Source organism: Taurulus bubalis, assembly GCF_910589615.1.
Source record: "Taurulus bubalis genome assembly, chromosome: 6".
In the NCBI taxonomy this organism is placed as follows: domain Eukaryota; kingdom Metazoa; phylum Chordata; class Actinopteri; order Perciformes; family Cottidae; genus Taurulus; species Taurulus bubalis.
Genome location: NC_136594.1, coordinates 2,659,372 through 2,682,557, shown reverse-complemented (window position 1 = coordinate 2,682,557; position 23,186 = coordinate 2,659,372). Strand labels below are relative to the sequence as shown.

Below are 23,186 nucleotides of genomic sequence, written 5' to 3'. Positions count from 1 at the left end.
TTAAAAACAGTTAAGAAAACATTAAAACAGTCAAAAAGCAAAATCAAAGTTGAATCAAAGTTGCAGTGCAGTTTAAGAAATACAATGCAGTAGTGAGATGCAGCAATTGAATCTGGTTCAATTAAAGGCAACAGCAAACAGAACAGAAACAGATCCCCTGGTGATATAGTTATGTAGATTTGTGTGTCATCTGCATAATTATGATACCACAGTTTGTTGTTTTTCATAATCTGAGCCAGTGGAAGCATGTAGATGTTGAACAGAAGAGGCCCCAGTATTGAACCTTGGGGAACACAACATGTCATCCTAGTCAGCTCTGATGTGTAGGTAGCTACCAACACAAAGTATTGTCGGTCCTTCAGTGTAAATCTATGAAGGTATTAGTGGAGAAAAACAACTAAGCATCTATGACAGTGGAATTTGTAGACTTTATTTTCTCTTCCACAATTACAACACAACTGTGACACTTTCTCAAGCTCTTCATTGCAGGCACACAAATTAAGAAACTCACATCCTCACATTTGTTCTACAGTTACTGCAGCGAATAAGGTGCATCACGGTCAAGTACACCTGGAAAAAAATTAAATAAAATCATGGACAGAAAAAACGCCGTAATGCGCCATAATCACAACAGTGTGACGACCCTCTCCGCCACTGGCCGTTGTCCCTGCAGGTGTGCAGGTGGGCGTGGCAGACAGGGTCGTCAGGAGAGTGGGGACACCTGCACTCGTTAGTGGCAAGGAGTTAACAGGCCCTCAGGGTTGGTGCTCTCACTCTCTCTGCCCTGAGGCACCAGTTGGGTTGGTAACAAGATCACGGTTTGGTTCTGTTTTGTGGAAGTTTGTAATGAAGACCCTCCATTACCCTTCACTTATGATTGGATTTGAAATGTTTTCAAGTAATTTACCTCTTGTGTCTCCTCTCCAGGGTGTTCCATCTAAAAGAGTCCCTGGGGTGCCTGAGCACCAATTCATGGTTCCGGGAGATACCAAGTAATAATTAGTAGAGGGGGGTTTTTGTTTTGATGTAAAGTTGATTTCCCTCTTTCGGGCTTTATATGATCTCTAGGTTGACGTGTGGCACCACTGGAGATCATGCAGCTTATTGATCCTAGGGGATAGGAATGTATATAAAGGTATGTATTATCATGTATAGGTAAAGGTGTGTGGGCAGAGGTGTGTGGGCAGAGGTGGGCAGAGTTTCCTGTGGTGGGGTCGAGGGCCAATCAGTAGCAGGCTATATAAACTGCCTCATGCCATATAGCTGGTTCCATTGCTGCTGGGACCACACGCTGCCGTGGTACACCATAACTGTCCTGTTAGTTTAAATGTTGGTGAAATAAACACCTGGTTGGCCACCATGTAAACCTGTCGCGTTTTCTGCTTCCAAAATCCAGCCGCTATATGGCCATCCTAACAAAGCTAAAAAACCCTCTTTTCTGTTAAACCGCTCATTTTATCCGTATCCCCCTTCTTTTGTCACGGCCGTGCGGCTCGGTTCGTGACAACAGTAACTGCAGAAGAAATGTGAGGGTTTATGTTTCTTAATTTGTGATTTGTGCACCTGCAATGAAGAATTTTAGAAGGATTAAAAACAGTCACAGGCGCTTTGCTCCATTCAGACCTCCGTACTGATCACTCACCCCTCCAACGCAGGAATCTGCCACATCCACCCAGATGGAGTCCGACACCACCTCCTCCTGCCCCACCCAGGGAATACCGTAGAACGCCACGAAACGGAACGACGGCATCATCTCCGGGGTGACCGTCAGCACGACGCCGGTGACCAGCTGACCCGTCACGTCCACACGCTCGGCAACAATGATGTTTCCTTTACTCAGCACCTGAGAGTTTTGGGGATTTTTTTATGTCTGTGTTTTACTTGATTTTGTTGCTGTTTTGTAAATGCGGTGTTCTCGTCTCACCAGGTAGGTGATGTGTGTGATGAATTCTCTGTGTGTCGGGTCTGAAGGAGCGATGCTCAGCTTCAGGTTCAGTCGGTCTCCTAAGGACACCGCGTTGGTTCCCGTGGAGATGTACAGGTAGTTCTGTTGGTTCAGGTTGAAGGGGACGTACGGCCGGACAGTGACCTGTTGTCTGGCCTGCTGCTCTGGTCTCAGGTCAGCCTGCGTGGTCTCAGCCTGGGAAACACACAATGAAAGCATTAAGGTTTGTGACAGTTTTGTCTCTGTCATCCCGAAGAAATTCAAGATAACAAAATCGTACAAAATAGCCTTTATGAATTTGGTCTACAGCAGGGATGTCCATATTCACCAATGACATAATACTGTCCTCTAAAGAAACATTTTTCAGGCTTTTAAAACCACCTGTGCAGGTTTAGAAAATAAAAACCGACGAGGGGCCGCAAATGACCTTTATTATCGACTAATCTGCAGGTTAGTTGCTGCTTATGAAAAGGAAGTAAATGGTGATGTAGCTTGTTTTGTCCCGAAAGAAAAGAAAAAAGTTACGTGGTTGTCGTATAAAAGCAATGGAAAATCTTCACATCTTAAATCATTGAAAAATTTAGCTTGAACATTTTTTATGTTAACAGTTAATGGAAAATAACTGTTTCTTCTTGACTTTCAGTTGATTTACAAATGTTCTTTTCTTGCAATATAGCATAAAACTGGAGCAGTTGTGTAACACTTCATGAATAATCAGAACCATTTATTACCATGAATTTGTCCTGGTGGGAGGTGCATAACATTTAACAATAAACAATTTATCTGGTGTCTCTATGGAGGCCAAGCAGTTTAAGCAGGACTTTGCAGATTAAAGTAGCCGGGCAGTGGACGTTATCGTTGATTGTTATGGAAGTCAACAAATCAGATCTCTAGTTTGACAAGCTGGGCGGATTCTTTGACGTGCAGGGCCTGCGAAATGGCGTGGACGTGTGATTGTTCAGTGGCCCAGCGTGACCATTAACATGCGCTGTGATTGGTCAGTGGGAGCTGGAATGGTTCAGGCTGAAGAGAGAAGTTGTGACATGTTTAGTGTTTTGCTTGGTGGCTGAAGGATGAGGAGAAGCAGACTTGGTGGCGGATTTAGTGACAGCGTATGTTTGCGGTGATGACCCCGGTGTCGACTGCCGCTGTCGAGCGGATATTTTCTGCCCTAGAACGCGTGGAGGTGTTCCGGGGGCGCGGCTGTCCTCACCGGCGTCCATGGCCACCTGTTGCTGAAACTGGAACCGTTAAACTGTACAACCGCGTCGCTGAACATTTTGTTTACAGGGAGAGGTGGATGGACTTTGTCTGTAAGTGAACAGCATCTGGTGAGTTAACTGCTTTTTGTGTTTTTTCATCTGCGGTGGCGTTGTCATTGGTGCCGTTTTTTTTTTATCATGGATTGTTTTGTCATGTAATAACTAAGTGAGGTTCTTGTTGATGCGGGGAAATCCCCGGTGGGCTGTGGGGTTGGGCTGGTCAGGACGCACAATCTCGCCTCGCGCTCGGCTGGGGTGTCCGCTGGTGGTGGAGTGGCTCCGCGGGTCAGTCCCCACGCCCTGTGTGACCTCCCTCCATGCTCGTGGAGGTGCCGTGTGGCGGAGTGGGCGTCTGCTGTCCACACATGGTCTGTATGAACACGTATAACGCGACACGTATTGAGTGTCTGACAGTAACTCCCGGGACACTCCCCCCCCCCCCCCCCCCCCCCCCCCCCCTCCTGATGTGGACTGTACGGCACTGAAGACCTAGGTTGAAAACGCACTGGTAAAATGTGAATGCAGTCACACTAACCGTGATGGTTTGTGGGTTTCTATCAGCAGGCATGTTGACGATGGCTCTGCCGATGCCGGTGGAGACGACCACGTCCGTGTTCAGCAGCTTCAAGGTGACCAGAACGTTTCGGGCCGGGGAGCCGTCATGGTGGCTCACCTGGATCTGGACAGGTTGGAGGGAGAGCATTTGTCTTTGTTGTATACACTTGTGATTGATCTGAAGGACACGTGAACACAAGACAAGGACAAAACAAAAGCAAATATCCAGTTTTAGTGGATGGATCATGAACACAGAAGACGGTCCTTACTGTAAAGTCCAAGGGGAGGCCCGGCTTGAAGTACTTCGGTATGTCTTTGAAGGATACCACAAACGGAGACTCCACAATTTTAATGCCAGTCTTCTCTGCTTCAACCAGGTCACTGCCTGTTGTTGAGTGATCAAGGGAAAAGTCTAACTATTATTACATATAAAGTTTTTATTTTTCAGTATAACCATTGAGCATATATATGGTTTGTTTTTTATTTTCAATTATAGTTTGTGATTAGACCACATAAAATGCATAGGACTAAGTTACTAAGTTACAGTTATAAGTTGCTATGTTATATAATCTTTTTTAATATGCTGTGTTATATGATCTCTACTTTTGCATTCATATATATTACCAAGTAGTAGAAACATCCTTTAGCCAACTTTGGTGACAGAATGAATGATGCATGTGCTTGTGCACGGCCGTCTCTGCAAGACGAGAGAGGAGAGAAGAAGTGTTCTTCACCAGCTCTGGATCTTACCATTCTCTTAGTTGCTTGTGACACTGAAACTGTTTCATTGAATTGAAATTGTTGTATGTGATATTAATTTTAAATAAAACTCCATTCGTAAGTCACTGAAACCAAACAAAATATTCTGGTTCTTTAAAACAATTCAAACCCTCTCCCCTGTCCATCGACCGTGAGATACAGAAGTGACGACTGAACCTACCAAAGAGACTTAAGGTAAGTATCTTTGGGTGAAGACTTAAGGTAAGTATCATTGGGTGAAGACTTTTGCAGTGTTTGTCATAAATGATGAGATGGTGTCAATAGGCAGAGAGAAGGCATAGACGAAATGCATACTCGCTTGATAAGGGTTGAGAGAAGTTACAGCCTACCGTAGGGGACCTGGAGCGCAAGCTGTAAAACACCCTCGATAAAACCTATAACTTGTTTTGAAAAAATAACATAAAATCCAAACGATTTAGCACGGGGCGAGATAAAAGATCGAAGGCATTATACCAATATTGGTCGGTATAATTTCTATAAGAAGAAACACTTGTTATTCTCTGAGATTAAAGGCACACATTTTAGAGAAGCTAACCCCATTGCACCACAGACTGCTGTATTATCGCTGCAATGGATGAAATAATCAAATCATGCTTTGCAATTTAGATTTAGCAATAAGGATATACTAGTGATTTTAGTCCAGAATGACTATAGTATTGAAACATCTGGACTTGTTCTAATTCAGGCCCATTCAGAAGAAAACATACTGATTTGAGTTCTTTGCTCGTAAATCTTTTCTCATTCATTTACTACTTTAATCTCAGAGAATGTCCAATTTGTTTTTCTCGTAAATGTACAACTTTAATGTTGTAAATTCAGAGTTTGGTCCCAAAAATATTAATTTGGCCCCATTATTATTTGTTTTTACCAACATTGGCTTTAATTACCCTCCTTGTGGTATTTCAACTTTTTTATGCCATGTCACACTATACAAATCCTTCCTACAGCTCCGAAAGGCATAGTGCAGATTATATTTCATTGTATATGGTCAAAATTTATACTGATTGATGCAGTGTTACATGTTACAAGTTTTGGAATTGCATGAGCGGTCAGTTATCTAACACAGAAAATGACCTGGACTTTTGCTTTTGAACATCGAAAACAACTTGTGAAATAGCCCACATTTGCCAAAAACTGAGCCAAGAGAGAGTCAAAGTTATCGATTACTTGTTTGTCCAGACTGTAGACTTTATATAACAAGTGGACGTAGTCATTGCGACATCACCCGTTGTTTTGTGGAATGCCGTTTTGAAGCCTTGAGTTTGGTTATTTCGCCGTCGCCATCTTGGATTACGGTGATCACCATTTTGTTGTTTTTGTGTGTATATATGTAATATGTGACCATATTTGGAATGTAGTAACTTCCAACCTGTCAATCACTTTGTAGCCCCGCCCTAAAGCATCCCCTGCTTTATGGTCTGTTTGACTCTAAATGACCATAATTTACTAAATGAACATCATGCTGTATTGAAGAAGACTTGAAACTAAAGATTGAGACATAAACTCATGTTTATAATGTTTACTGAGGGAATACATCAAGAGAGCAGTAGAGTCATTAGGTTCGTTGGAGATGAGCCAGTCCTGCGTAGAATCGATCACCGGCAATCGGCGCACAATGCATGAAGGCTAGATTTGTGTCTGACTTGGTCCCGACTTGCTCTGACGTCATGCACGCGTGGTCAACGATAATCTCACGAGAGCGCGGCGGACGCAGATTTTAGAGCCAGGCAGCTCTCAACCGACTGCGTGGCCCAGTGCTTGATGGGTAACGCCTGATTGTTGTGACATCAGAGAGCTGATTGGCTCTTAGATTTGACAGCAAACACCACGTGTTGTAGAAAATGCTTATTTTATGTGTAGTTATAATACTTAATGCTCGATCAAAATGAGTAGTAATGTATTTCTCCGGCAGATATAAGAAAAAACAAAGGCCGCCTGCTCTTGTCTGCATTCCAGGCGAGGCACAGTTCTTTTGAACGAGCCTATCTTCTCATTGACTTCTATACAATTTGAGGAGTCGGCCCCTGCTGGTCTGTAGAGAGAATGCAGGTTTTAAGACACTTCAGCATCGGCAGAACTGGATGTTGCCTCCTTGTCCAGACGGCTAAAAGGCATGCTGATACACATATGATCAGAGGCATTGAGAAAAAAAATTGTGCTGTTTACGACAATTTGAAGAGTTTGGTCTTGCTATAGCCTGCACAGACTGTCTATAGTAAGACCAAAGATAATATCACAGATAAGATCACAGTTTGTTTGAAACCATGGGACGGTTTCTGTGACTTATGTTACACGTCTTTGTGTACACATTTTTCAAAGGACTATTTGTTCAGGAATTGACTTTATTGATACAATATAATGAGTCAAGGGGTTGGGTTTTTGATATTTTTGCCTGTTTACCCACTCACATGAAGGGCTCACCTGAGTTGGTGAGCACAGAGGCCTTCACATACACAGACTTGCCCACCAGAGACTTGATGTTGGGGTAAGCTCTCTTGAGCTCCTCCATGCTCAGACTGACGACTCCTCCATCCAGCTGCAGGAGAACAAGAGCACAGAAGACATCTAATGGTTATAAGAGCTACTGGTTCACTGTTATAACACACTAAATAATTACTAACCAGTATGTATAATTTCTACAATACAAATCTTAGCTAAAGCTCTAGCTTTCAACAGCGACCCAGCAGTCTTGATAAACAACTCATACTGATTGACCTGCTATGGTCAAGTTCACAATATTAACTTTCACAAACAATTTTACATTTTTATATTAAACCAAATGTCTCTGTTGCACTTGTTAAGAAACAAAAAACTCCACAGTAACGTTTGCTTAACACCAATCATGAATATAAATATAATTAACTAAAAGGCTAAACAGAACCAAAGCTTTGTAGTAGCTACATCCCGCCCCTCAAACGCAGACTGGCCAATCATATCGTAGCATCAGCCAGACCAGGGTCCAATAACTATCTCCTCTGCTGAAATCAAATTTTTCTTCCTCCAAAAATGACATATTTCAGTGTGGTTAGTGACAGTGTGGGCTCCGTAGTAACGTAGCTCTGACAGCTTATCGGAGGGGGCAAGCAAGGGGCGGGGCCTAGCAAAGGGTCAATTATGATAGGTGTAGCTCACAAATGTGGCAGCGCCCATAAAATCAGCGACGTACATTTGACGTCTGCTTCACTGAAGGCAACCTTATCATCTCCTGGTTGATCTTCACCCCAAACACCACATAGGCCGTCCCCTGAACCAGCTCCCCGTACAGGTACCTGAGACACAATCACAACAAAGGTAAATCAACAGTCAACTGGTTTCATTCATAATTTTCATATAAATACTTAAAATTCGGAAGGAAAATCTATTTAACACGTATGACATTTTAAGGCTCAAAGGTTACATATTATAGTGAATTATGTACATGAAGTGGCTTCACAAGCCTGTGTTGGTGTGTGAGTGTTTGACCGACCTGGCCTCCACCTCCACCTCCAGCTGGCTGTCATCCAGGTTGAGGAAGGACTTCCTGGGCGTTAGGGTAACATTGAAGGCAGGAAGCACTGAAACACAACACACGAGAAAAATATAGTATAACTTTTATTAAATAGTACACTTCTTATTAACATATCACATTCAGAGGTGAACAAAAGTGTGATGCCTACAAAACTAACAAACAAAAAAACACACAGTCTAAACATGACATACCATATTTCTTCACCTCAAACTCAGAGGTGAACATGTTCTGCTGCCGGTGGTCAAACTTTGCAGTCACTGTCCATTTTCCTTCACTGTCACAGACACACAGTCACATCAGAGAAACAAATAAAGACTTTGCATCCTCTGGGAAACATGAATGTGCCAATCCAATCCCTATTTGTTGAAATAGTTCATTCTGCAAGTAAAAACACACACACACACATATATATATATATTTGGGGTTACTGTAATTTATACAGTACTTTTTGGGGTACAGGGATATTCTACAGTAGATTACAGTTACTGTGATTTCCCACAGTACTTTTTATGTTACTGTGTTTGTATACAGTACAATATGTAATACTTTGCTTTTGACAGTAAAGCTTTGACTACTGTAATACTTGACTGAATACACAGTACTTTACTAGGAAAGAGTTTACAGTAGGTAACTGTTCACAAACACAGTAAATAACTGTGAATTTCACAGCTGTTTTTTAAAGTGTAATTTATTTCAATCTGCTTTTAACCTGTAATACTATTTTTATGTTTGACTATTGTCATCTTTCTTGTTTTATTGCTGCCTCTATTGTTTGTTACCATGTAAAGTGCAAATAAAATGTATTATTATTATTATTATTATTATCTCGATGAAATATTTATACAGACAGATCTCAATCTCTTGGCAGTGGAAGGAGTTGAAAGGTGAGTCAAAGGACTTGATCTTACTTGACAAATTCTGAGAGAGCAAGAGTGTCGGCAAAAACCCCATCCGTAGGTCTGATGCTGGAGACCTGTTTAACCACCACGCCGTCTGTATTCTGAGACACACAAACAGGTTAATTTGACCTATAAAATATAATCAAAAGCCATGGCCCATTCTACAAAGTGTCATGCTGATTACTTTTGCAAGACTCTCATTTCTTAAAGCGCAAAGTTATTTATTCACATGTCTTGTTTCCTTAGATCAACAGCCCAAAACCCAAATATATACATTTTACAATCCTCTTGAACAAGATAATCATTGACTTATCAATTAATGTACTGATCATGATATTTATTTACCTGGATGTCTATTGTGACGGCGCTGTCAAAGGCCTTAAAGGACAAAGAAGACGCAAAGACTCTGAATCGAACTGGAGAGGGAAACAAAAGACAGACTGAAAAATAGTCAAAATAATGTTTTCATGATTTGTACATTGGTATAACATTACTCAGGTGTGTCATCTAAACAGTCATTATCGCTATTACTGTTACTTCAACTGTTTCTGTGTTTTTAAACAGACTTGATCAGTAGTTTCAAGCCAAAGTCCACTTGTGGTTATTTCGTGGTTTATGCTTGGTGCTTTGGTTTTTTTCTTCATCGGCAACTTCGGTTCTTACCGGTGTCTCCGGGTTTGTAGATGGGTTTGTCTGTCTGGATGAAGATGTATCCAGAGTGAAAGGACACCATCATCACCCTCTCCTCTGAGTGGAAGCCACCAAAGTCCACCTTCAGATACACAAACTTGTTCGCAAACTGTTCGCGTTTTAAATGATCCGAGGGAAGCTGAGATGAGATTGAGAGACGGGAGGATGTTCAGAATGAAGGAAAGCATCATGATGTGGAGCAGGAACGAGACACCGACGTTAAAATCCACAACCTGGTATGTTTGAGTGTTACGCTCGTAAATCAATATCGTATAATAAATAGTTTCCACTTTTCTTTTCTGACCTTACTTCTCCCTCGCACCCAACACCGTTGACCCCGATGACTCACCTGTATCGCCTTGAGAGTGTGGAATCCATTTTCCAGATTGAGCGTGACCGAGTCCTGGAGGAGCGTGGTGGTCTTACTGAAGTCCAGGATGGAGATGGAGACGGTGAAGGGGCTGGACACACCGTCTGCCTGGAGGTAGATGTTCTCCTGACTGTCTGTCCTCAGCAGGTCTGGAGCCAGCAGAGTGAACCTGGGGGAGAAACGTCACAACATGGTGGTCGGAAAGTAACCGGGTAGGTACTGCCAGAACAGTACTGCTGACAATACAACTAGTAGTACTGCTACTTGTAGTCAGAACACAGCAGGTTAGCATCCCTTCCGCTAATCCCAGGTTAGCATCCCTTCCACATCGGTTGAACCTCCGGTTCTGCCAATGTGGAAGGGATTTTAAACCTTAATACTCTCTATTGACCAGCAGAGGCCGACTCATCTGATTGCAAAAATAATAATAATAATACATTTTATTCGTATAGTGCTTAATGGTGTCTATGAGGATGAGGATGTTGAGGGAGTGGTCATCAACATCATACGCCTAGTCAAGACATATGGATTAAAACAGCCGGGGTCTCAAAAGGTTAGCGTACGGTCTGTGCGTAACCTCAATTATCTCGCCAGAGTTTTGCAAACCGAATGGTTACCATGAAGGCTCAACAGTTTGCGTTTACCCGGGCAACGTTTGGGAGTCAGCAAGTACATTAGCCGGTTAAACAAGAATCTTGTTTTTTCACTTTATACTTTTTGATTACGGATGATACTGGAGCAGGATGTTAAGAAGAGAACGATGAGATGTCAGAGAGTAAAATAAACAACTGTTAATCCTGAAATGAAAGAACAATGTCCAGTACAACAAACTGTATTAGTGGCAACGGTACCTCGGTGATGAACTAACTTGGACCACTGCACTGCAAACAAACAGAACAAACATTAATGTAAAGCATGACAGAGAACTGCAAACTCAAGACAAATATAATAATTCATAAATATTGCACAGCAAATGTCCATTAAGAAAGAAATAATGATTTTTTTTTACATGTTCTCGTCTCTTGTCATTTGTCTTACGACTGAACAGACAAACCCTAAAAAAAACATATTTTTAACAACTTTCAAGATACAAACTGTCTGCAGAAAAACAGAGAAGTACCTTCTTGAGAAGCTGCAGAGAATCATGAGAAACACAATGTAGTGTAATGTCCACCAACCCATGTTGACCGTCTGGGTCCCCAGTGGACTGTGAACACGAGAGAGACGGTCAACTGTTATACACCCTCCTCTACTACCTCATCAGACGCTGTACAGTCAACAAGAAGAGGAGGGGCGTCGGATTCAGATCAATACAAATGACTCAAAAACAAACTGTGCGAGGGGTCCTTGATGGAGTCCGATGAAATGTGGAATGACTTTCAGATAAATCATCCCGTACATGTGATGGAGACGTTTTGTTCAGCAATATGTTTTGGTAGTAATTGACAGGTTCAGCAGATGGGTGGAAGCCTGCCCAACAGCCAAAGCTGATGCTATGACTGTAGCTAAGTTTCTAACCAGAGAAGTCATTCCAAGGTTCGGGATCCCCGATATAATAAGTTCTGACAATGGCACGCAATTTGATGAAAACCATAATGGAAAAGATATGTCAGTCATTGAGGGTCAAGTAGAGATTAGGTTGTGTGTATCATCCTCAATCCCAGGGATTGGTAGAAAGAGCTAATGGTACGCTAAAAGCAAAACTATATATATACACGTTTATATTTTACTATATTTTTATTTTATTTTATTTGTATATATCTTTCATCCCTGTTGCTTCTTTATATATTTTTCATCTTGTGTGTTTATTTGTATCTTCAAGTTGTACGGCGCTACTATGACAAGAAATTTCCCCTTGGGGATTAATAAAGTATGTATCTATCTATCTAAACTAGCCAACATCTGCAGGGAGACTAAAATGGACTGGCTGACTGCTCTGGCGCTTGCACTAATGAGCATGAGAATGCAAACTAACCGCATCACACATCTAACACCGCATGAGATGCTAACAGGACGGCCTATGCCTGCACCGTACCTGGGAGGACCTCGTTGGAGCTGCTAACCAAAGAAATACGAAGCTACGTACAGCGGTTGGCATGTATACATGAAGCACTGTTTCAACAATAATAATAATAATAATAATAATAGCTAGGATTTATATAGCGCCTTTCATGAAACCCAAGGACGCTTAACAAAGACATAAATAAACATAACAAATGCAACAGTAGCTAGAGGACATAGGCTTTGGTGAAGAGGTGAGTTTTGAGGAGTTTTTTGAAGGTGTCCAGAGATGGTGTGTTGCGGAGCTCTATGTGGAAAGAGTTCCAAAGTGTGGGGGCTGTCACACTGAAGGCTCTGTCCCCAAAAGTTTGCATTTTTGTGTGAGGGATGGAGAGCTGACCCGTGCCTGAGGATCGAAGGTTACGGGACTGTGTGTAAGGGTGAAGGAGGTTAGATAGATACTGAGGAGCCAGGGCATTGAGGGATTTGTAGGTGAGGAGGAGGATCTTGTAGGTGATGCGGGACTTGACCGGAAGCCAGTGGAGGTGGATGAGGGTGGGGGTGATGTGCTGCCAGGGCTTGGTGCGGGTGAGAAACCTGGCAGCCGAGTTTTGCACATACTGGAGCCTGTCCAGGGCTTTGCTGGGAACCCCGGACAGAACTCCATTGCAGTAGTCCAAACGGGAGGTGACGAAAGCGTGGATAAGGGTTTCTGCCACAGAGTCAGAGAGTGATTGCCGGAGACGTGAGATGTTTTTGAGGTGGAAGAAGGCGGATTTGGTAATGGACCTGATATGAGATTGGAATGATAGTGTTGGGTCCAGGATGACACCCAGGTTGCGGACTTCCAAGGATGGGGAGAAGGAACAGCCGTCAACGTCCAGGTGGAGATCTCCAACCTTCCGGAACAGGGCCTTGGGAGCCACAACCATGAGCTCAGTTTTGTTGCTGTTGAGTTTTAGGAAGTTTGATGACATCCAGATTTTTATTGCATGTAGGCAGTTTACAAGTGACTGTGGGGGTAGCTGTGTGGATGGTTTGGTGCTGAGATATAGTTGTGTATCGTCAGCATAAGAATGAAAGCTGAGACCATGGTGGCGGATGATCTGACCAAGGGGAAGCATGTAGATGGTGAAGAGGAGGGGTCCCAGCACAGAGCCTTGAGGTACGCCATGGTTGACTAGGGCCAGGGTGGAACTGGAGTCTCTGATGGTGACAAACTGTTTTCTGTTTGTGAGGTAGGACTGAAACCAGGAGAGAGCTGAACCGGTGAGGCCAAGGTAGTCAGATAGGCGGGTGAGGAGGATGGTGTGGGAGACTGTGTCGAAGGCAGCTGAGAGGTCCAGGAGGACGAGGATGCTGATGTGACCAGAATCTGCAGCGATGAGGAGGTCATTTGTGATTTTGATGAGGGTGGTCTCTGTGCTGTGATGTGGTCTGAAACCAGATTGAAATGTTTCGTAGAGCTCATGGTTGGCCCTATATTGATGGAGTTGGGCGGCCACTGCTCTTTCCAGAATTTTGCTCAGGAAAGGGAGGTTGGAGATCGGTCGATAGTTGTTGCAGTCATCCATGTCCAGACCTGGCTTTTTGAGGATGGGAGTGACTGAGGCCATCTTAAGGCTGTCGGGTACAAGACCAGATGCCAAGGAGGAGTTGATGATGTTCACCATAATGGGGCACAGGGCAGGTAGGCACGCCTTGACCAAGGCTGTGGGCATGGGGTCCAGAGAACAGGTGGAGGCTTTGGCCTTAGTGACCAACTTTGCAACCTGAGGAGCACATACAGGGGAGAAGAAGGAGAGGGAGCACTGAGGCAGGTGAACATCCGAGAGAGCCACGCCCAGTGGCTGAGGTGTGTGTGGAGGGAGGTGGGCAGGAACCAGGAGCTGCTGATGGATGGACTCGACTTTGTCCTGGAAAAAGTCCAGGAACTTAGTGCAGAGGTCGGGGGTACCTGAGGGGAGGGTGGGGCCAAGGGGGCGAAGGAGCCGGTTGATGGTGGAGAACAGCAGTCTGGGGTGGTTTTGTTGGTTGGTAATGAGGGTGGAGTAGTACAGTGTTTTGGCCTGGGAGAGAGCTACTTTGTAGGCCCTCACATGCTCTTTATAAGCCTCAAGGTGGACAGTGAGGCCAGATCTTTTGTAGCGCCTCTCCAGTTGACGGCCAGTGGACTTCTGGGTGCGGAGTTCAGTGGTGAACCAGGGGCGGGACGGGTATAGGAGACAGTCCGGGTTTTGAGGGGGGCAAGGGAGTCAAGGCTGCCGGATAAAGTGGCGTTGTAGTGGGCAATCAGCCCATCAGCAGAGCTGTCGTGTGGATCTGAGGCCAGATGGGTCGCTATCAGGTCGTTCAGAGCTGGTGTACTCACTGTCTTGATGTTCCTGTACTGGATGGTACGTTTTGTGCGCTGCCTGGGCAGGGTGACAGGAACAGTGCAGAGAACAGCGAGATGGTCTGAAACCGCGAGGTTCAGGCACTGCAGATGGGAGGGAGTTGTGCCAGTGGAGCACACCAGATCTAGCGTGTGGCCTTTAGTGTGGGTGGGACTTTTAACGTGCTGTGTGAAGTTGAAACAGTCCAACAGTGACAGGAATTCGGTGGCAAACGAGCAGCTGGTGGAGTCCACATGAATATTAAAGTCACCGAGCAGGAGTGTAGATGGAGACATGGAGCAGACAGAGGTGAGAAGCTCAGATAGCTCAGACATGAAGGTGGTGGAGGCTTTAGGGGGGCGGTAGATGAGGACAACCTGGAGCTGTGTAGACCCAACCAGGGAGAAAATGACACACTCAAACGAGGTGACATTGGGTACTGGGAGGTCTTTGACCAGGATGTCAGCTCGATGTATAACAGCCAGCCCGCCGCCACGACCCATGGAGCGAGGCTTTTGTATGTAGACATATCCAGGGGGAGTGGCTTGATTAAGTGCCATGAAATCCTGCTGATTTTGCCAAGTTTCAGTTAGACAGAGAAAGTCAATTTTCCTGTCAGTGATGATATCATGGATGAGTAGAGCTTTATTGTTGATTGAGCGAGCATTCTGCAGCATAAATGTTGCACCGTTGTTAGTGAATGCTGGGGCAGGCGGTGTGGAGGGAACGACACTGTCAACACAGACCAGGGACCTCAGATTATTCAGGGTGCACACGTGTGGTCTGTTGTGATGACGTCGTAGCTGCGCGTTGGAGCGCCCGTCAGACAGCACTGAGGGAACACCATGATCAGTGTAAACAAACTTGCACCGGGAGGCTCTATGGACATAACGGGGGCGACGTAGGAGTCCGAGGGACTTAATGTCATCGATGCAGTTTGGAATGAAGTGACAGAAGAGGTCCAGGAGTTGCGTTGATGAGTATTTGAAGAACACCATGTTTGCAGCACTGGAGCGCCAGCTAAATCCTGGAGCCGCAATCCGTGGAGGAGGCTCCCAACCTCGGACCGCAGCAGCAGCAGGGAATGCAGCCAGAACAGCAGCAGCATACAGTGTAGCCAGAACACGAGGTGGATAGTCCTGGAGTCGTGGCATGGAGGAGTCCAAACGTGAGCAGCAGAGTGACGTTGGATAATCCACAGTAAATTGATTGCGCCGCTTGGTCGGCGGAGCTAACAGCTGGCTGGCGGCTAACAGCTAACAGCTGATCACTGGAGAAGGCGAGCACACAGAGTCAAATGTGCACAATCTTCTGACAGTTAGCAGCACCAGACAGTGGAGTGTAAATACAACTTATAGTGATAACTTATTCCTACATGCAGTGATTGTAGGCACAGATTTAAACAAAAGGCGAAGTTGTTGCTACGGAACTGAGAAGCGGCGACAAACACGCCAGCGTCCTCTCGAGGTCCTCTCTGGACGTCCTCTCTCTCATTTTGCTTGCATTGATTCTCAGGTCTAACCACCTGAGGAAAACAGCACATTCTGCCATTGAATAGTCAAGTTGCCTTAAGTGACATTAGTAGACTGAATCACTTATAAAGGGCTTTTTTTTATACGTACATGATGTGATACTAGTGGGTAACCCGATATAAGTAGCAACGACCTCCACTGACCCCAAAGAAGAGCTGCAGCAGCTCATGCATCATCCACAAGGTGCTAGCAACCTCATCCCGGAGTGGTTCCCTGCTGTGCGTAAAGTACATGAACCAGAAGATTCAAAGGAGCAACGACATGTTCTGTTTAGTGAGTGACTTCAGTCACTCAAGCGGGGAATGTGGAAGGAAAATGTTTTATATCTTATGCTGCCACAACATATAAAATGGAAGTGTTTCATACTTGTTGCTTACGTGCTTAATATCAAGTCCTGTGCATAGTTGTATATTATGCTTACAGCTTGTAATGGAAATTAACCTTATCAATCTCCTTTAGAGAAAACAAATGCGATGTTAAACACTTAAATGTCTTTAAGCATTTATTAAACAGAAACTTGGAATAATTCACAGAGCTCTTCACCACAGATGGTTCGGAGGTCTGACAACGGGAAATTGTTCAACACGAGTTTTGTACATTAACAATTATAATTGAAATTATCCCCCCCCTCCTCCTCCTCACAGTGTCCTTCTTCCCACCAGACAAGCCTCATGCTGTCTGGAAGATGTTGTTTGCCCTGAGAGTCAAGAGTGAGAGGCATAGAGGAGAAAACAAAAGGAAAGGAACCCAAACAATTAAGGGGACGCACCAGTTATTGTCTCACTCCGATGGCGCCGATCAGACTGGGTCAAGATGAGCTGACCTCTGCTTTCAGAATTCAGTAATACTCACATTCAGAAAACAGCCCTACTGCAAAAATCACATCCAGCACACGCATATCTATGTCCCGGACATGACCCGGGGTAAAAGAACATCGGACGTAGATAGCCACAGTGACCTTGTTCAGATCCAGTATTAACCAGTAGAAGAGGGCTGGAGGAGCCAAAGAAACCAGGACCGAGAGACTCGGACACAACAACCACTAGAGAAAGACCTGGTCGGACGTCAGCAAGAGCAGCCGCATTCCTTAAAGGAAGGCTTGACCTGGTGGACATGAGAAGAGTGACGAGAAACATGAAAGGAGGGAGGAGATGAACGCTGTACCTCAACTGAATGTTGTAAATAATATGTCTGTTTGTGTTACAAATGAATCTAGGTGAAGTGAACTCTGATCCCAACTGTGTGTTCTGTGGGTGTTTGATCACTGAGGTCCTGAGTGAGTCCCTGTGGCGTCTCACGAGCATCAGATAGGAGACAGGTACCAGTTCATACAGCATCCGGTTTAGAAAGATTAGTCATCATCCATCCAGAAGAAAGAAATCAGCCACAACAGTGCATAACGTAAACATAGTATGAAAATATAATTCATATAAAAGTACAAAAATCAAGAAACACAAATACAGAATAAAAGAAAAGTATATAATAATAAAATAAAATAATAGAAACAGCTGTAGGCTGATTGTTGTTTCTGCCCTGGAGGCCTCCTCGCAGTGGTGGAAGAAGTACTCAGATCTTTTACTTAAAGGAGAGTTAGTCGTATCTGGCGCCATCTAGTGGTGAAGTTGCAGATTGCGACCCAAAACTTCTCCCTTGTGTTAAGCAGGTAGGAGAACTAAAGCAATGTCACTCTAGAGTCAGAGTTTGGTTTGTCCTCTCTGAGCTCCTGTAGAAACATGCTGACTACTGTATGTAGATTTATAGAGCTCATTCTGGAGGAACGAAGCACAACGATTCTTATCTTCAACTGATGATGAAAACATATATTTTTTTTTTTTTAACTTTTATTAGAACAAGTTCCTTGACAGTGAGTCTCACACAGCATGACATACAATATTATATACCATTATAACAACCCTATAAAAATAACAGTATGTAATACAAGTGTATACCAAATACAAATAGAACACAAATGACAGAAGGGATATCCCAATGAAATCACCTCGTTTCATATTCAATCTAGCTTGTCCAGTCCAATGTCAACCGAGTAGTCATTTTGACCAATACCTTGTGACAGGTGACCATCTCGCTAGGTAAATGTCCATCCGGAGTCGTAGGCTTGCAGTTAAACTCTCCATACAATTCACAGCCTGGAGCCTCTGGGCCCACTGGTCCACAGTGGGTGAGTGGGGCCTGAGCCAGTTAACTGTGATCATTTTGTGGGCAATTAACATCATAACTCTGATTATATACAGTTTGTTTTTCCCTAGCCCCCTTGTAGGTGTAGTTCCCAAAATCAGCTGTTGTGGGTCAATTGAACTGTCTAAGTTTAAGATCTTACCTATCTCCCTCTTTACCTCCTCCCAGAACTTCTGCAATGTAGGGCAATCCCAGAAAATGTGAGAAAAGTCTCCTATTAGGCCACAACCTCTCCAGCAGAGAGGGGAATACTTCTTGTCATATTTAGCTATTACTAAGGGCGTTTTAAAAAATCTCATCCTTAGCTTCCAACTAAATTCTCTCCAGGTTGGACTACTTAAACATTTGTGCCAGGACAACCAAGAGCATTCCCAATCATCATCTGCAATAATGATGTTAGCCTCCAATTCCCATTTACTTTTTATATCTAGTGTATCAATGAATGTATCCATATGAATTCTGCTGTATAAACAAGATATTACATGTTTTGTTTGGATTCGATACTCCGCTATCTCCACCCAGTACTCCTCAAAATTGCCTGGTATGTCTTTAATTTTGTCCCACTCCTTGTGTGTGGTCAAATAGTGTCGAAGTTGGAAATATCGAAATAGATCCTTGGCTTCAATACCATACTTTGCTTGAAGTTGTGCGAAAGCCCTGAGAGTCGTTCCTACAAATAATTGATTTATTGTGGTCAGACCCTTCTCTGCCCATTTACTAACACCCCTGTCCAAATTAGCAGGCAGAAAATCACAAAGAGCAGCAATTTTTGTTGCCCTAGATACAGATAATGAGAGGTTTATTACCTGTCTTATTTTCCTCCAAACCTTTAATGTATACTTAATCCATTAATTTTGTATTTTTAGTATACTCAGTGCCTTTGTCGTCAGAAAGGGAAGTGCTGAGAGTGATGCGTTTACTGAACTTTGCTCTATATGTACCCATTTTGTATCCATATCCAATCTCATCCAGGAGATCAATACTCTAAGTTGTGCTGCCCAGTAATAACTTCTGAAATGAGGCAAAGATAAACCGCCCTTCTCTTTCCGTAAGCAAAGAACTTTGAGTCTCACTCTAGGCCTCTTGTTCTGCCATATGAATCGGGAAACAAGCCTATCTAAGAGCTTACAAGTAGATACCGGGACCGCAATAGGAAGAGAGCAAAAGAGAAATAACAGCCTTGGCAGAACATTCATCCTAATGGTTTCTACTCTCCCAACCAAGGAAAGGGGAAGCATCTCCCACCTTTCCAGGTCCTTTTTGATCTGGGAAATAAGTTTGTCATAGTTTGCGCTGTATAATTTAGAAGCAATAGGAGTCAAAATCACCCCCAAATACCTAAAGCCCCCCTTTGACCATCTAAATCTCGCAAGTCCGTCCAATTGTGTAGGCCAGCTTCCTGTAATCATCATTGCTTCCGATTTCCCCTCATTAACTTTATGTCCTGAAACTCCCCCATAGTTCCTCAGACATTGCATAACCGCAGGTATAGATGACAATGGATTTCTTATAAACAACAGGATATCATCCGCAAACAACGATATCTTATGCATCATGCCCCCCTCATCTACTATACCTTCAATTTGATCATTACTCCTTATTAACTCAGCCAGCGGTTCAATACTCAGTGCAAACAAAATTGGAGATACTGGATTTCCCTGCCGAACCCCCTTCTTAAGTTTAAAGAATTGAGAGCAGTGTCCGTAAACCCTAACTCTAGATATTGGGTCTTTATTTAGAGTGTTAATCCATTTAATAAATGTCCAATTAAATCCCATTCGTTCCATAGTATAATTTAAATACGACCAGTCCACCCTATCAAACGCCTTCTCTGCGTCCAGACTGAGAAGCATTGAAGGACAGGCAGAGTCTCTTGCTACTGATTGTAAGTTTAGAACTCTTCTAATATTATTTGCACCTTGACGGCCCGGTATAAACCCCGTCTGATCAGGATTGGTTAACTTCCCAAGGTATTTCTGCATTCTATTCGCCAGTATAGAACTAAGAATCTTTACATCACTTCCAAGCAGACTAATTGGCCTATAGGCGCCACACTCTAGTGGATCCTTCCCCTCTTTGTGTATGACTGTTATCACGGCCTCTGACCAACTTTTGGGTGGGTCATTTTCCTGTAAAGCATAGTTAAAGACCCCACAAAGCCTAGGCACAAGCTCCTTCATAAAGGTCTTGTAAAATTCACCTTGCAGACCATCTGTTCCCGGAGATTTATTATTTTTCAGAGATCCAATGATCCCTTTTATTTCACTTTCTAAAATTGGGGCTGTCAACTCCTCCGCTTCTGCTTCCGATAGCCTTACTAAATTAAGATCCTTAAATATTCCCTCCATTTTCACCGTGCTTGGAGCTTCCTCCGGTGCATCGTAAAGATTCTTGTAAAAAGTTTGAAATGCCCCTGCCACCTCAACTGGATGTGAAACCTCAGCTAAGGAAGTTGGATGCCTTATTTTAGGAACAATACGGTTTGACTGCTCTTTTCTCAACTGAAAGGCAAGTAGCCGGCTCGATTCCCCATTTCATAATATCTTTGGTTTGTATATCTGAGCGCCCCCTCAGCTTTACGTGTAAGTAATTGATCCAGAGCAGTTCTACACTCCTGTAGTTGTTCCAATATATGTTTGTCCCCAGTTACTCTATGCTCATGTCCCAATCTTTTTATATCACTTTCTAATTGTTTCTCCTTTTCAAGTCTCTGTTTATTTAATTTAACGGCTATTTCAATACATTTCCCTCTCAGCACCGCCTTAGCGCCATCCCAAAGGGTGGAGGGGGATACTGCTCCATTATCATTTATTGCAAAGTATTCTCCTATAGTTTGTTTTAATTGCTCTTGGGATATCGGGTTTGTCAGCAAAGAGATGTTTAATCTCCAGTATTTAAAATGCCTTTCGAAACCCAAGTTTAATTTCAGTCTTACTGGGCCATGATCAGATAGAGTAATAGGTTCTATAACACACTCCTTGATTTTATGAAGGCTCTGCTTTGAGATGCAAATCAGATCAATTCTGGAGTATGACTCATGAACCGAAGACAGAAATGTAAAATCTTTTGCCGTTGGATTCTTGGCTCTCCAGCTATCTACAAGCCCTAACTCTTCCAATATATGTTTTGCAGCTTTTGATTTCCTGGTTGGAGGTCCCTGGTCTGTGGGTAATTTGTCTAATTTCGCGTTTAAGACACAATTAAAGTCTCCTCCTAAAACTATGGTACCTTTAGCTTCCCTTGCCAATATCGATGCAATGTCCTTAAAAAACGAAGGATCATCTTCATTCGGAGCATAAATATTCATGATGGTCAGGTCTATTCCGCCTATTTTTCCTATGACTCCTATATACCTTCCCTGAATATCCTTTACTTCCCTATGTACTGCAAGACCGCCGGATCTACTAATCAAAATTGCCACTCCTCTCTTTCTGCTATTTGGACAAGATGCATAGAACACCTGCTCCACCCAATCTCTTCTTAGTTTCTTGTGTTCAGCCTCATTTAGGTGAGTTTCCTGTAGTAACCCGATTGAACAATTGAATTTTTTCAACTGAGTTAGAATCTTTTTCCTCTTAATGGGATGATTGATACCTTTAACATTATAACTAACAACCCCTAAATCAGACATGAGTAATCTTCTTTCTTGTTTTTTTTCCTTCCCCTCAAACCCCCTGTGTTTAAAATAATAAGTTTTACTTCAAAAATGACCTCATTTACTTGTGTGGACTTAACAGACATGTCAAGGATATAAGAACTACGAACAAACATATTTAAATGAACCAAATAAACACCTTTGACTTCCAAAAACCCAGCTGGCTGAAGAAATGTGTCCACCAGCCCCTGTTGTATTATAGGCAGAGAGTTGTGACCTTTAACTCTCTCTGGGGAATATGCACAAAGTGCCAACCAAACCACAGCCCAAAGAAAATAACCAATTCCCTGGTGAGGTTTTCGTCCCAACTTGGGTACTATCATCAAAAAGAAAATGGGAGCCCTTCGCTCCCTCTTACCTTTAATATCACTCACATATACTCATCACTTATATTCAGTGTGACTAGCTGTTTTAAATGTCCTATACGGGGATAGATATGTCGTATTCCTGTCCACCGTTAAACTTAGCACTGATTTCCAAAAGTCTGTTAGCGTTACCTGAGCACAAATGTCATTTTCTCAGTCCTTCAGAAAAGAGCGTAGATCAGCGTCCCTCAGAGAAGCGGCTCCTCCACCTCCTCCTCCTCCTCCTCCTCCTCCTCCTCCTCCTCCTCCTCTCCTCCCGTTCTCCTGCGTTTGCCATGTCGCCCTCGAAAGTTCCCGTTCCATCTTCTCTCTCTCACTCACTTGCACCTCTATGCCCAACTCCCCAAGGGTCGGCAGAGCCTCTACCAGCGTTGGAAAAGTTTTCACTCCCGTCTCCAAGGTGACTCTCAGCTGCGCAGGGAAGCGACATCCGGCCCGAATCCCCATCTCCTTCAGCTGCTTTATAACTCCACGTACCCGCGCTCTTTTCCTCTGTACCTCCGGAGAGTAATCTTGGTCGAAGTATATGAGCTTTCCCTGAAACTGGACTTGTTTCTGCGTCCATGCTTGTCGTAGCACCGCTTCTTTCACGGTATAGTCCTGAAATCTCACAATGATGGAGCGCAGAGGTGCGGTGTTGTCTGGTTTTAGCCCCAAAGATCTGTGCGCCCTCTCAATGTGTACTCTCTAATTTCATTTCTCACTTTCTTCAGGGACTTGATAGATTCTCAGATTGTTGCGGCGCATTCGGTTCTGCAGGTCATCACATAGGTCGGCGAGGGCCGCCTCGCGTCTCACCAGATGTCGGAGCACCCGATCATGTCGTTGACTAGAGTCCTCAGCTACGCCGACTCTGGTCTCCGTCTCTTCCACCCGCCGTTCGAGTTTCTCCATCCGTTGTTTTAGATCCGTTACCGATGTTTCCAGTCTAGACAGTGAGGCTTTGGTGTCAGTAAACGACTCCTGATTTTCTTTCCTCAATTCTTTCAGTTCTCGAAGTATCTCCGTCATGTTCATTGCTCCTTCTTCCTCACTAGGTTCGCCTGGTGCAAC

At 43.7% G+C, this 23,186-nt stretch overlaps 1 protein-coding gene across 1 annotated transcript in view; it reads right to left on the bottom strand.

The window, feature by feature from the left end:
• The window catches only part of LOC306738070 (complement C3-like), a gene marked incomplete at both ends in the record, with an annotated part of 40,128 nt that extends 25,240 nt beyond the window's left edge, over positions 1-14,888 (bottom strand). The window contains 14 exons of the mRNA XM_079219898.1: positions 1,643-1,843; positions 1,925-2,140; positions 3,743-3,886; positions 4,032-4,147; positions 6,964-7,078; positions 7,709-7,811; positions 8,009-8,096; positions 8,242-8,324; positions 8,959-9,050; positions 9,295-9,365; positions 9,613-9,778; positions 9,989-10,192; positions 13,180-14,187; positions 14,238-14,888. Coding sequence (XP_079076024.1) covers positions 1,643-1,843; positions 1,925-2,140; positions 3,743-3,886; positions 4,032-4,147; positions 6,964-7,078; positions 7,709-7,811; positions 8,009-8,096; positions 8,242-8,324; positions 8,959-9,050; positions 9,295-9,365; positions 9,613-9,778; positions 9,989-10,192; positions 13,180-14,187; positions 14,238-14,888 — 3,258 coding nt within the window. The remainder of the gene's footprint in view (positions 1-1,642; positions 1,844-1,924; positions 2,141-3,742; positions 3,887-4,031; positions 4,148-6,963; positions 7,079-7,708; positions 7,812-8,008; positions 8,097-8,241; positions 8,325-8,958; positions 9,051-9,294; positions 9,366-9,612; positions 9,779-9,988; positions 10,193-13,179; positions 14,188-14,237) is intronic.
• Positions 14,889-23,186: the final 8,298 nt, after the last annotated feature.